The sequence below is a fragment of the Typha latifolia genome, chromosome 1 (genome assembly GCF_019914945.1).
Source record: "Typha latifolia isolate L0001 chromosome 1, TyphaL0001v2, whole genome shotgun sequence".
In the NCBI taxonomy this organism is placed as follows: Eukaryota; Viridiplantae; Streptophyta; class Magnoliopsida; order Poales; family Typhaceae; genus Typha; species Typha latifolia.
This window is the reverse complement of record NC_133086.1, coordinates 15,120,994-15,135,063: the sequence shown is the minus strand read 5'-3', so window position 1 is coordinate 15,135,063 and position 14,070 is coordinate 15,120,994. Positions and strand designations below refer to the sequence as shown.

General features: G+C 36.4%; 1 protein-coding gene across 3 annotated transcripts in view; it reads right to left on the bottom strand.

Moving 5' to 3' along the window:
* LOC140802753 (probable isoprenylcysteine alpha-carbonyl methylesterase ICMEL1) overlaps window positions 1–13,543 on the bottom strand; it is a 34,211-nt gene extending 20,668 nt beyond the window's left edge. The window contains exons 1-6 of one of the 3 annotated variants that reach the window (XM_073158347.1): window positions 13,073–13,543; window positions 2,276–2,352; window positions 1,996–2,065; window positions 1,548–1,628; window positions 1,402–1,476; window positions 1,030–1,131 (exon numbers count right to left, since the gene is read on the bottom strand). In XM_073158347.1, coding sequence (XP_073014448.1) covers window positions 1,030–1,131; window positions 1,402–1,476; window positions 1,548–1,628; window positions 1,996–2,065; window positions 2,276–2,352; window positions 13,073–13,413 — 746 coding nt within the window. In that variant the 5' untranslated portion in view covers window positions 13,414–13,543. The remainder of the gene's footprint in view (window positions 1–1,029; window positions 1,132–1,401; window positions 1,477–1,547; window positions 1,629–1,995; window positions 2,066–2,275; window positions 2,353–13,072) is intronic. The other 2 variants (XM_073158348.1, XM_073158346.1) reach the window with 2 other exon arrangements.
* Between the last annotated feature and the right edge of the window lie 527 nt (window positions 13,544–14,070).

Genomic DNA, 14,070 nt, shown 5'->3' with positions numbered 1-14,070 from the left:
TCATTGATCTTCAAAGAGCAATGTTACATGCAAGTGCTATCAGATTGATGCAACCAGAAGAATATATAATATATAAGTTCTTAGTTTTTATACCCAGTGAATCAAAGTTACATTTGTTTCAAGAGTATGTAAGAAGCGAGATATATCAATGACAACAAAATGGAAACTCTCAACTTGATTCTAGCAGATGCCTAAATATAATTCAAGACTGTGCATTGATCTTCTTCAAAGAGCAAAGTTACATGCAAGTGCTATCAGATGGATGCAACCAGAAAAAATTATATAATATATAAGTTCTTTGTTTTCATACCTAGTGAATCAAAGAATATATAATATATATTCTTTTGCTAGTATCATTCACGTAAACCCTGGGTGTTAAATATATATAATATATAAGATGGATGCAACTAGAAAAAATATATATAATATATAATTTCTTAGTTTTTATACCCAGTGAATCAAGGTTACTGTTATTTCAAGAGTATGTAAGAAACAAGACATATCAATGACAATAAAATGGAAACTCTCAACTTGATTCTAGCAGATGCCTAAATATAATTTAAGAGTGTGTATTGATCTTCAAAGGGCAAAGTTACATGCAAGTGCTATCAGATGGATGCAACCAGAAAAAATATATATATGATATATAAGTTCTTAGTTTTAATACTTAGTCAATCAAAGAATATATAATATATATTTCTTTGCTGGTATCATTCACGTTAACCCATGATATTAAAATAAAAATTATAGAAAAAAAAAGGAAAGGTCGGATTACAAAATCCTCAAAGAAAAGTGTGAAAAAGTGTGAATAACAAAATAGATAAAATGTATGGTGTGATTTATAAAATTTCCTAATATATAGCTTATACAATTATACTATAACTTTTTCAAATGTAAACATTCTAAATGTAACAACATATGTTGCATAATAATCATTCGATAATTATATATATCAAAATATGATAGAATCATAAAATGAAAACTCTCAACTTGATTCTAAGTTTCTAACAGGTAATTGAAAACAATTACCTATTAGTATCACCTCCATAGCTAGCAATATTGTTGCAGACAAATGAGATTCCTAGAGAAACATCTTCCACCATGTTACTGATGGTCCCCTGGGGGAAATTTCTGCAAAGATAAATGCATTTTATTTGTCAGATAAAGAGAACAGTGTCTCATATAACACATCTCTAGCTATTAAATGTACGTCGAGACTCGCAAATGCTCATCCCAAGATGAAATAAATTTACTTTTTCAGTCTCCCAACTTAGGATTGGCTTTTGACAATCCCAATTGGAAAACAATCGCTAAGGAAAAATTGAAATTTTTCTCAAAGTTTTAAGAAAGAGTTTCTAGCCAGACTCACTCCTACTGTACTAGTGTGAGTTTCAGTATTACCTATAATCGATGCATGCAACTATAATGCCTCTTTCTGACAAACGTTTACCTAAAAGAGCACCCCATGCTTTATAACTGCAAGACCAAAAATCAGCGGGCAAAAAGAAAACTAGATGCAAGTAATTTATTGCTAGATTTCTACTCACCCTATGATCCATGCACCACCGGTTACAAATGCCGCGACTGGTTTTACATCATCCGAATCTGCAGGCAAATACAAATCCAACCTGCAGAAGAAAGCCTATTATTGTGATCAGGAATTGCCTCTAGCAGCATGCTCCCATGGTGGTAAGCTCACAGCAAAGTATGTGCTAGAGCACAGGGTGGGAAGGTTTAGCACCACCCAGCAGATAGAACAACTCTGGCCTCAACTATGCACGCTAAATAATCAGGAAGGTGCCCAAATTAGTGTCATCAAGGAACCAGAAACATGATACCTCTTGGCTGGTAGCAGGCCAGTCAGCAGTCAGCATGGTTAAAAATTAGGACGTTTGGCTTTGTCTATAATTGTAATCCACAGAATTTCATCTAAATATTTGCATTAAAAAACTATCAGATAGAAAGTATATGCCATAATTAGTACTAAATGCTTACCTATTCCTTGGTTTTTCTCCGTAAACTATACTCCTACGAACTTGACTCGAGAAGAAATAATAGTATCCAACTGTAGTGAAACAATTAAATCAAACATCAGACATATCACCATGTGTTCTGTCAAACTCATGGATGAAACTTGTTACTTAAGAATCTAGCAGCCCTACAATCTCAAATGCATTATCTAAAATCTTAAATATGGCCAAAGAAAACAGAGGAATAAGCAATACAGCATACGCATACTTCAGAGAAGTTTCAAAAATAATATCTCTACACTCACCTTGGAGGAAACCTGGCATAAGTAATATTGCATAACAGCTAAGTGCAAGAAACTTTGTGATCCACCTATAGCCTACCCTGAATGAAAGTAACAGTTGAGAGAAGTGTCTATTGCATAAACAAATTATACCTGGATACAATCATAAAAAAATACAGGCATAAACTAAGACACATTCTAACTCATGATGCACCAGCAAAAGTTACCAAGGCAATGGCATAGGGCACAAATTTTAATGAAAATTTACATGTCATTGAAATGTTATATTAGAATGAAAACATAATCTAGACATCTTTTATGTTAGTGTTCAGCTGTTAATATGTGACAAAATTATGTTAAACTTTGACGGTGTGGTCTCGTAAGAAAATGTCATGCAAGAACAAGTAATATCGCCACATTTCTTATATAACTATATAGGGCTATAGAATCATGTCATGCAATATTTCCTCTCCTTGAGCCTCTGAATCAACCAAAAACTACCTCTCATTAAAGACTTATATGCCTAAATATACAAAACAAGTTTTTGCATTGATTACATGATTGGCCAATAGCCCACCATGCAGAACCTTATTCTTGAGCCTCAAGGCATTTTTGCATAGCCTTGTCCAAGGTATAAACAGATGCTTCTATGCTGCCGTATCTATTAGCATTTTCATTTAAAGAGGGATCTTACACACTAAATATTTTTAGATGCATAATCTAACCTTTTTATTCTCCTTAGCAAGCAACATATGATAAACTAGTCAAACGGAAAAACACTTCCAGAAAAGCCTAACAGGAAACAGGCTGGATATCCTTATATGTACAGAGTACTTTTCTGTAAAAGCATGTTATAAATTTCTTGTAACATCGTTAATTCTCAGCATAATACAATATAATAAGGTAATTATTTCAGGCATCGATCTTGAGATAATTCTGAAATGTATATTTCAATTTCTTATGCGTGTACATTCATAATCAAAATCAGCTATGGAATGTTGGGCAGTTGAAGAAAAAAAAGAATTCTGTTGCAAAAACTAATCTTGGAGACAGAAAGAAGTAACTTGATGGAATTATTGTTTGGTTATAAAAGTCCACAATGTTTACAGAACTCATAGGGCAAACAATTTGCCATGAGAAAAACTTGCCCATAGGATGAATTCAGTTTGAACCGAAGTCCCACGAGGGGTTGAGATATAATGATGGAGTACCTTATTATCCTTATTCGATTTGCATACATTACCTAAGCGTGACAATTTTGACCCGACAAGTAACCCGACACCACGAGGCATTCAAATATGTTTGGGTTTAATATACACATTTCTTGTTATAAAAGATCTAACCCATACAAGAAGAATATTAAATGGGTCATGCTTGTGTTTCTATTATTAACTCACTTCACTCTGGTTCAACCTGTATAAGTTACATGGGTTGTGTTTGAATTGTGTTTTGCCATCTCAATATTTGAATATAACATGGTTATAGGAGAATAAATGTGTTATTCAGATGAAGCAGATTATAGGTAGTGTTAGTGTTCAACATTCCAACCTGTTTATCAAACAGGTCAAATTCGGGTCGGTATGTGAAGCTTATTGTGTAGTCAATCTAACACAAATCCACCAGACCAAACCTGTTTGCCACCCCTAATATTATCCTTCTCAATCAGCAGATAATTGTTCTTAATCTGGTGAGTTCCAATTGTATATTGATTGCTTTTGCATGTAATTTGAGAATGGTCATGGATTCAGATTTTTATGGAGAAATACGGGTGACAATTAAAAGCTTTTGTTTTACAGTTTAGGAAAAGAGGAACTTGTTGAATATATTTTCATCTATTCCATCAAATTACTAATGGTAATATCAGGCTGGACTAAGGATTAACAACTTATTTTAAATCTTTGGGAAAAATGTTTAATACCTTGTTAGCTATTGACTGCCCTCGAGATCTAAAATACTTTATCCTGAGGTAGGAAAAATTAAGTCATTAGGAGAATATTTTGACTTTTCAAGATCCAGAGGTGCTTTCAATGGTAGAAAATGTTTAACATCATTTTTCCAAAAGTTTAACATAAAGCATGTTTCATATATACGTGTGTACTTACAAAATTGAGCAGTTTCACTTATGAGCAAAAATATTATGGTGAAAAGGTGTTGTAACAATTGTGTACAATGAATGGAAAAGAGAGGCCTCAGAATGGTAGCAGAGAAAGAATGTGATGTTGTTGAGAAACAGTGCAAGAAGGAAAGATGTAATAACATGACAAGTGCATGGATAATGGTGTGAGAAGAAAACTGATGAAAGCAAGAAAGAAAGTGCAAGATGGTAACAAAAAGAAGTGGACTTAAAGGGTGAGAACTGGATCACTATGTGTATAGTTGGATTAAAGTATTAAACCTTAGTTCCTCTTAGGTTTGGGCTCAATAAAGTATCAGAAACAAGTGCAGATTGCAACATTCCTTTCTAGATAAACTTGGAAGTTGGAAAAGCAAATTGCCAAACAGAATCTTGCATGGGCAAAAGGAACCTTAGTATTTTACTCTAATAGGAAAAGAAAACGAGGAAGGAAAAGATGAAATTGATTGGAGAAAAGATTTTTGTTAGAAAAGAAATTTTAACATTTATAAATTATCTCCTTTACCATTAGGCATTCACTGGATAGAGCCTGTCTGAATGCTTACATTCCACTTCAGCATTACTATTAGGTTTTAGCATATGAAGAACCTAGTATTTTGAACTAGTTGAACACATGGTCTGAAATTTCACCAAATATGGAACAGTACCGACTAGAAATTATTGAGAATTGAGGTTGAAACTCATCGACCAAGGGCAAAATTTTTCAAAACTGTTGATCTTGATTTTTGTTTTGGATATCAACTAAAACCGATCCATTTCTGGCCCAATTTTTTTCTTTCTTCTAGGGTTCAAAAGCAACCCGAATCAAACATGTTGCTAAACTTCAGGAGTTAAATTCTTGTTGTGATAATACAAATGTAATTCTTCTATTTTCTGGGTCATGAGACAATTTAGATCTCTATTTTATTTTATTTTACCCTGATTTGTTTATTTTTGAGCTTCCTTACTCCTTGATATTTGCCTAGGAACCCACCTAATTCCTAGGTGTAGCTAGGTGGTCACTAATCCACTATCTACCACCTAAAGTCGTCAAACTTTTCCTGCTAATTGAAAGTTATTAATGTTTAAAAACTGAACCTTGATTAAACTGAAACAAGAAGTTCTCTTAGATATTCAAATATTTAATGTATGCAACTTTTACTGTATAATGTAATTAGACCCAAGGATGACCGTGCCGGCGGCGTACCAGCACGTGGCACGAGGGGTGCTGCACGGCACCCCTCCTAATAGCTTCGCCATCGACCTCGTCATCGAGCTCGCTGTCGCCGTCGCCACTGACCTTCGCCGTCACCGCTCGGCGACGGCGAAGGCAAGCGACGACGGCGACGGCTAAGATGGTACATTTTTCTCTCATTTTCTTACGGCACGACCATCGTTGATTAGACCATCAACTATGCTCAGTAGTTCTGTAAGACTGTAATTGATTTATGTAAAATGGAACACTTAAAGAAGATGACTGTGGTCAATAGATGAGAACCAAGCATTGACTAAATGAAAATATGAACTCTATTTTCAGAGAAAAAATCACTCTCATTAAGGTCGTTTATTCATAATAAACTACCCCGGCTCATTATTTCAGGTGCTTTAATGTAGCTTATCAACGTTGGTTTTGACAACTCAAGGACATAACACTTCTTGAGTGATATAAATCACTTTCAGATTTCCAAAACTTCTACATAGAATAAGTTCTAATTTTGAGGTGTTGAAGAACGTAAAATAGATTAAAATCTCAATTATCATTCTTCTATCTTTAGCTCTCTCTAGAATGGACCAAGAAAACAGCCAAGCCCAAGAAAAAGCCCATGGACCAAGGAACCTGATCCCGGGTTTGGATCAGATCAGATTAGTTGCTAGGCGGGGTCTGGGACTAGTGAGAGGATTGCATTGGGAGTAGGAATTAATAATCTCACGCTCGGTGGAGATCTCGATGGGGTTAAGCCTCTCGATAGTTCATGCCGTTTGGCAGAGAGTAGATTTGAGAAGACTGAAGGGCGGTATAGGAAACCTCTATACAGTGAGGTACTTTGAGAAGGTTCTCATCAAGAAAACCCTAGGGTTTTGGAGTCTGAAGCAGCATCAAGAAGACGATTGGGAGGTTGTTTTCGGTGCAGTGAGAGAGGGCATTGGGCGACATTGTGCCGGAACAGTGTTCTTTACTACAAATTAACAACTTCAGTCATCGAGCAGTGCAGTACTCAAGTGGCAAGATGGAGCAGGGAGTTTCTCTAGCAAGATCTTCTTGGGTGCTCTTAAGGGCATCAGAAAAAATGAGTTTAAACTGCAAAGGTGTATGATTGTCACAGTCCAAAAAGGAAGAATTTCTGCACAATATTTAGAGTTGGCTATGAGCACTATGTGGAAGGTAGAATATGATTAAAGAGCCAGAGCAGTCTCAAATCATGAGAATCTGGTAGATTTTTCATCTATGCAGAAGATAGAGGAGGTCATGAAAGGAGGAGAGAAAGGGAGGAGAGATTGATCTGGGTATTGCGGTGGTGATCTTCTCTCACTGGAGGAAGGACAGAAACATGGTTTGCCGAAAGGAGCCAATTTGGACTTGGTTAGCAAGTATTCTTCTACATTGTTGGAATTATATTTATTTCATGAAAATAATTGAAAGTTCTGGAACATTGATAATGGTGGATGAAAAAACTATGGATGGCCGTGCCAATGTAGAGACATTTTTTTTAAAATTTTCCTATTTCCACCAATCTTTATCAAATCAACTTTACTCATTTTCTTAACAAACATGATATGACATGTGGAACCCATTGTTTTTAACTTTTTCTTATTTTCATCAATCATCATCAATTAACTTTTATTATTTATCATTTTTTAATTTTCATAATCATCATTTAATAAACATGAAATAACAACTCATTTGTCATTTTTGGAATGACAACTCATTTGTCATTTTTTAAAATTGGAATGACAACTTATACCTAATTTTCGTTTGTCATTCTCTAATTGTAATGTAAAGATAAAACATTGTAATGTAGGTTTTAAATTTTAATACATATATTTAAATAAAAAATTAAAGATTGACATACCAAAGACCCAAAAATATCTCTAAATATCCTAAAAATTTAATTAAAAATATTATAAATGTGTATCACTACCACGGCTACTGGCGTGCCTCATGCCACCGGCACGGCCATCGTTGGAAAATAACTATAAAGAAAATAGATCTCAAAATGGCTAAATTGAAAGTTATGGTGAAAGATATTGTAAACGTGCCAGTTAAACCGGCTGTTATGATTGAAAACATAATATTTGAAGTAAAATGTGAAATTGAAGGAAGTGAGCAAAACGTGGAAGGATTAAAATCTTATACCTGGGTTAGGAAACCAACATGGAATCTTGATCAGAGTAGTAGTCATGATTGGGGGAGTTGAGAGAAAAGATTTTTCTTGGATGGCACCTAGGAAATGTTCTTCAAGAGAGAAAATAAGGAAAACCGATTCTTATATTTAAGATGGTTTTTGGAAAATTCAAGGGGAATATGTGGTAAATGTGCAAGATCTGAGTGGAGAAAATAGAAAAGGAGGACAAAGCAAAATGGCATGAAAGGCAAGAGGAAGATTAATGAAGATGATTCAGTAAATGCTCCTGAATTTGAACAAGAACTTCTCACCTAGAGGAGAAAAGTGAGGACAAAATGGTGATAGGGGAAAGAATTTGGAATGGAAAGAAAATTCTTGTCGAAAAAGCCACTTGGGAGAAAATGGTGGAAGCTAGTGATGCTGGAGAATGGGATAATATGCATGTGGAATTAGAGGAGAACAAGGACACAAATAAAGGGCAACATGAGGATTGGCAAGTACCAATTTACTCAGATGGCAGTATATTAGATATGGAACTTTTGCAAGCAGTTGGTGCACATCCTATGAAGAAAAATGCCAAAAAGAATCTAGCAAATCTCCACAAGTTGCGACAAAGAGGAGCATTCGGAATATTACCAAATTAGGTGGTCAAGACAAGCCAAATCAAAAACAAATGGTGGAGATTGGTCAAACTAGAATCTTGGAGCTAGACAGGAAGAAAAGAGCCCAGATAGGTAAAGATCTTTTTTTACAGTGTTTGTGCTTTTCTAAGTTTTTAGATTCTGAATTACTTTCAATTTGTAACATTTGTAGAGTTAATTTGAGAAATACCCAAGAAGAGAAAGAAGAGAATTTAAAGATTTTGAAAGCTCTTGAGAGGGAAAGAGCTAATAAATATATTGATTCATTGAAATTAAGGAACAAAGGTGAGAGGGAACTCATAGAGGAGTGATGAAAGGCATGTTTTGGAATATAAGAGGTATGGGTGCTCCAGAAAAGAGAAAAGGAATGAAGGAACTAATTTTGCAAGAAAGCCTGGACTTTGTATGTGTTCAAGAAACTAAGCATTATGTGTTGAATAAAAGAATGCTCTTGGCAATGGGTGGAGAAAGGATAAAGGTGTGGTCCTATATTTCTTCTATGGGTCTTTCTGGTGGTATTCTCACTGGGATCAATGATGATAAGTTGATGACTATAGATAGAAAAAAAAGGTGTTCACACTCTTTCTAAATGTGTTTACAGCAAGGAAAAAATTTTGAAATGGGTCATTACTAATGTGTATGGACCTCAAAATTGGGATGACAAGATAAGACTTTGGGATGAGTTAAAAGAACTGAAGCTTTGGCAGAGTGATTACTAGCTATTAGCTAGTGATTTTAACGCTACCAAATTTGTGGAGGATAGAAAAGGAAAAAAAAGATAGTAATAGAGATAGAAGGATTTTGAATATAGTGATTAATGAGTTAGAAATAAGGGAGTTTAAGATGAATAGGAGAAAATACTCTTGGTCAAATATGAGAGAGGAACCTCTTTTGGCTTTGGTGGATAGGATTTACCTATGACTATGGTCAAGGCTTTACCTAAAATAGGTTTTGATCATGTGCCTATGCTAGTGGACACTGGGAAGAAAGAGGTAAAGAAACATATGTTCAAGCTGAAACATTACTGGTTCTATAAACCTGATTTTGACGCTTTTGTTAGAAAGTGGTGGGACAGAGAGACTGAAGGAATTTCTAACATGGATATATGGACTGGAAAAATCAAGATGCTAAGGAAAAGTTTGAAAGGCTGGAGTCAAAACATTAAAGATGATGGATCACAAAAGCAACGATGGCTGTGCCACAGGCACGGCACAGCACGGCACGGCACGTGTCGCGGCACTTGCTGGCCGTGTCGTAAGAAAAGGAGAGAAAAATGTACCACCTTGGCCATCGCCATTGTCGCTCGCCCGAGCTCGCGTCGGGTGCCCTAGCTAAGGGAGGGGAAAAAAGAGATCGAGAGATCGAGAGATCGAGAGAGAGAGAGGGGAAGGTTTATCAGTTAAAACCACAACTTAAGTTTTTAACCGATAACCCCCCCCCTCTCTCTCTCTTTCTTCCCCTCCCTTAGCTAGGGCACCCGACGCGAGCTCAAGCGAGCGGCGACAGCGAGCTCGACGACGAGGTCGATGGCGAAGCTATTAGGAGGGGTGTCATGCGGCACCCCTTGTGCCACGTGCCGGTACGCCGCCGGCACGGCCATCCTTGACAAGAAGAATTTGATTCAAATTGTGGAGTTGCTTGATCTGTTAGAGGAGGGGAGAAATCTCACCAAAGAGGAGCTTTCGAGCAGAGAAGATGCTATTTTGCAAGTACAGCAAATTTATAAAGAAGACAAAATAAAATGGCAACAAAGAGCTAGGAAGTGGTTGACAAAGGGGGTGATCTAAACACAACTTATTTTCATAGGATTGCGAAGAAATAAGAGAAACAATATTTTCTCCTTATTGGTGAATAGGGATTATGTGGTGGATAGCGAGGAGATAAGTAGACATATTACAACATATTATAAGAAATTGTTTGGTTCTGTGGGGACCCGGAGGCTTAAAATGACTAAGGAGATTTGGTCAAAGAATAAGCTTGATGATGAGCAAGCTGAGAAACTGGTGAAACCTTTTGAGGAAAAGGAAATTCATAAATTATGATGGCTAAAAAAAAGGCTCAGGACATGATGGTTTCAGTATGAGGTTTTCTCATTAGTTTTGGAATTGATAAAGAAAGAGGTCTTAGCTCCGTTTCAGGAATTTTATGAAGGAAAGTGCAGCATTGGCAGAATTATTATGCAATGTTTTGTTTGATACCAAAAACCAGTAAAGCTGAAAAAAAAACTCAAGAATTCAAACCAATAAGTTTTCCAAAATGCAGTTATAAGATGATTACAAAAGTGCTGATTAATCAGCTATGCAAGGTGATGGACAGTATTATAAATGATTATCAAAGTGCCTTTTTGAAAGGGAGGTATATTCTTAATAGCATAGTAAGTGCTCATGTGATAGTCTTTAGAGTTAATAAACAAATGGGTGAAGGTATCATGTTGGAATTGGACTTTGAAAAAGCATATGACAATGTGTGGTGGGACAGCAAGTGTTGAGCTAGAGAGGTTTTCTGGTGAAATGGATAGACTGGGTGATGTAATTTGTTTCTATTGGTTCCTCGGTTATTATCTATAATGGAGGTCTTGGAAATTACTTTAAGTGTAAGAAAGGTCTAAAATAAAGAGATTCATTGTCTCCTTATCTCTTTATTTTAGCTGCGAATGGATTAAATAGGATGTTGCAGAAGGCTAAGCAAGAAAGTTTGATAAGAAGTTTGGATTATGATGAACAACCAATAGGGTGATCAATTTGTAGTATGCTGATGATACATTACTGTTTGTGCAAACCGAGGAAAGAGAAGTGGCTATTCTAAAATATTTACCATACTATTTTGAGGCTATGTCTGGGTTGAAGATTAATTTTGAGAAGAGCTCATTGATATATTCAGGGAGTAATAAAAGAAAAGGTAGAGCATTGGCAGGAATTCTAAACTGTAAAGAAGAGGTGTTAAATATTTGGGTTTGTCACTGCGTAAACAAGACTGGATGGCCTATGATTGAGAAGTGGAAAAAAGGTTTGCAAGCTGGAAAGGAAAATTGTTGGTCTTTGGGTGAGAGGATTACTCTAATTAACTCAATTTTGAGTGTTGTTCCTTTGTATTACTTGACTTTTTTTAATATACCGATTTAGGTGAGAAAAAGAATTGATAAACTAAGAAGGAATTTTTTATGGCATGGAACGCAGTATGAGAAAAGTGGTTATGCACTGGTGAACTGGGATAAGGTCTATAAAAGAAGGAATTTGGTGGTATGGGTATCCTTAACCTAAAAGAGATGAATGAGGCCCTTTTGGCTAAATGGTGGTGGAGATTACTTAATTTAGAAAATCAATTAAGGGCTTCGATAGTGATGCAAATATATTATAAAAACGTTAAGGTAGAGTCTTTTAAACTAAAGAACGCAGCACAAATTTCTCAGTTTTGGAGAGGTGTTATGCACGTAACATTTTTAAAGCTGGCTTCAATGGAGTCTGAATGATGGCAAAAGAATCAAATTCTAGACTAACATTTGGATTAGAGATTGCCTTTTGGCAAAATATTTTCCTAGGTTGTTTGAGATCACTTGGGAGGAGACTGTGACTGTTCAGGAAGTTTTGGATGGGCAAAGCTGGAGTTTAAGTATCGGATATGTTTAACGGAATAACTTCTAGAAGAGGAAATCAACTGGATTAGTAACAGTAATGTACAGTTGAATGAAAACGGGAATTTAGCTATGTGGAGGTTTGAAAAGAGTGGTATCTTCACGGTGAAATCACTTTGTAGGTTTTGGAATGATGGTGGAGTTATCTCAAAAGGGTCGGCTAAGATTTGGCAATTGAAAATACCTTTAAAGGTGGAGACTTTCTTTGGCTAGTTTGTAATAATCGGATTTTGACTAGGGACAACCTGAGAAGGAAAGGTTGGTCGGGAACTAGTCAATATGCTTATTGTGCTCAGGATGAAGTTGTAGATCATCTATTCATTAGATGTGGTTATGTGAAACATATTATGAGTAAATGAGGAAAGTATGTGGAGTGACCAATAGTATAAAGAGAAATTTCAAGTGAAGAAAGGAAATGCTAAGTAGTGGTTAATTTAATTGAGTGCTCTGATCTGGTCTATATGGCTAGAAAGAAATAACAGAAATTTCAACAATTGTTCTAAATCCTGGGAGAATTTGTCTTACAAAATAACAGGCCTCTTCCTATGCTGGGCAGGAATTCAAGGTAAAGAAGCTGTGAAGAAAGCAAGGAAGCTAATGCAGGGAGATGTAGAGGACAATCCAGTTGACCTGAGCTAGAGATGGAGCTATGGAGGCGTATCTGTGGGTTCAATGGTTTTTCAGGGCAGTATTTTTTTTTTTTTTATGAAAGGTTTTTCAGGGTTGTTAGCTTTAACTGCTCGTTGATGTTGTTTGGGATAACTGCAGGGAATTTATCTCTGTGTAACTGTGTCTGTGTTTGCGTGGACTTATGGTGGTCATAACATTAGTGAACGTTTGTTTTGTTGCTATTAGGATTTGGTAGGTGGTGGTAAAACTCCTGGAACTTTGGTGGTGTATTTTGTTTGTTTGGAGTTTCTATGCTAAAACTGGCGGTGATGGTTTTGTGCGTTAATCTCGTTGGAGATTAATGTTTTTTAAGTTTCAATGAAACGAGCACTATTTGTCAAAAAAAGATTAAAATCTCAATACTAAACAGATCGTACGATTAAGAGGATTTAACAATGAGTGGAGGAGGAGGAAGAGTGTTACCCGAGATAGCGGAGAAGAGTGAGGGCGAGGCGCGTAAGGAGGAAAGTCTCGGCGGCGGCGCGAGTGACATCGCCGCGGAAGGAGCGGCGGTGCGAGGCGCTGGAGGATATACAGGGGTCGCTCACCGCCCTCCTCCTCATCCTTCTCTCGCCGCCTCCCCCGCCGGTGGAGGTGATCGGCGCCGACCGGAGGAGATGAAGGATAGGCGCCTCGGGATTCGCGTCCTCTGCCACCGCCGCCGTGGGCAAAGAAGAGGACGAGAACGAAGAGGAGAGCAGTGCTTCCGCTTCTTTCGCTCCATCCCTCCACGAAGGGGAGAGAGGAGGGAGCTCGGTTTGCATCTCCGAACGGAGAAAAGAGGAGAGGACCGAGGACGGGTACTTTGCGTAGTTATTTGTTGAATTTTTCACCAAATTAACACTATTCTAAACTTACTTACGAAAATATACCACACTTCTAATTATATCTTTCTAAGAGCATCTCCAAGGCTCGGCTCTAAATATAGAGCAAAAAACGTAGCAAGATGCCGGTGCACTCACCGCATCCGGCTTCATATATATTAAAATAATAATATAATATATATTATTATATTAGTTATTTTAAATTACTTAATAGGTCGTCTTAGCGTTATTATTTTTTAATAAAAAAATATATGGTTAGAAAACTTTCATCGAGATCTTTAAAATAAGACTAATATTCAATAGTTTCAGAATTAATTTTAAATTACTAATTTTTTAATTAAATGTATCGAAATTATATTATACGAAATAAACATCGAAATAAGCATTACATGTCATTAACTAAAAATATCAAAATTACATTACATAAAATAAGCAGAAATTACTAAACATAATTCCAGTTCTGTAGTTCCAGTTCCGTAGCCACCGCTTCCAGTTCCATAGCCACTGGTTCCGGTTTTGTAGCCACCGGTTTCAGTTCCGTAGCCACCACTTCCGGTTCCATAGTCATATGTAATGTATTTTAATTTTTAATATTTA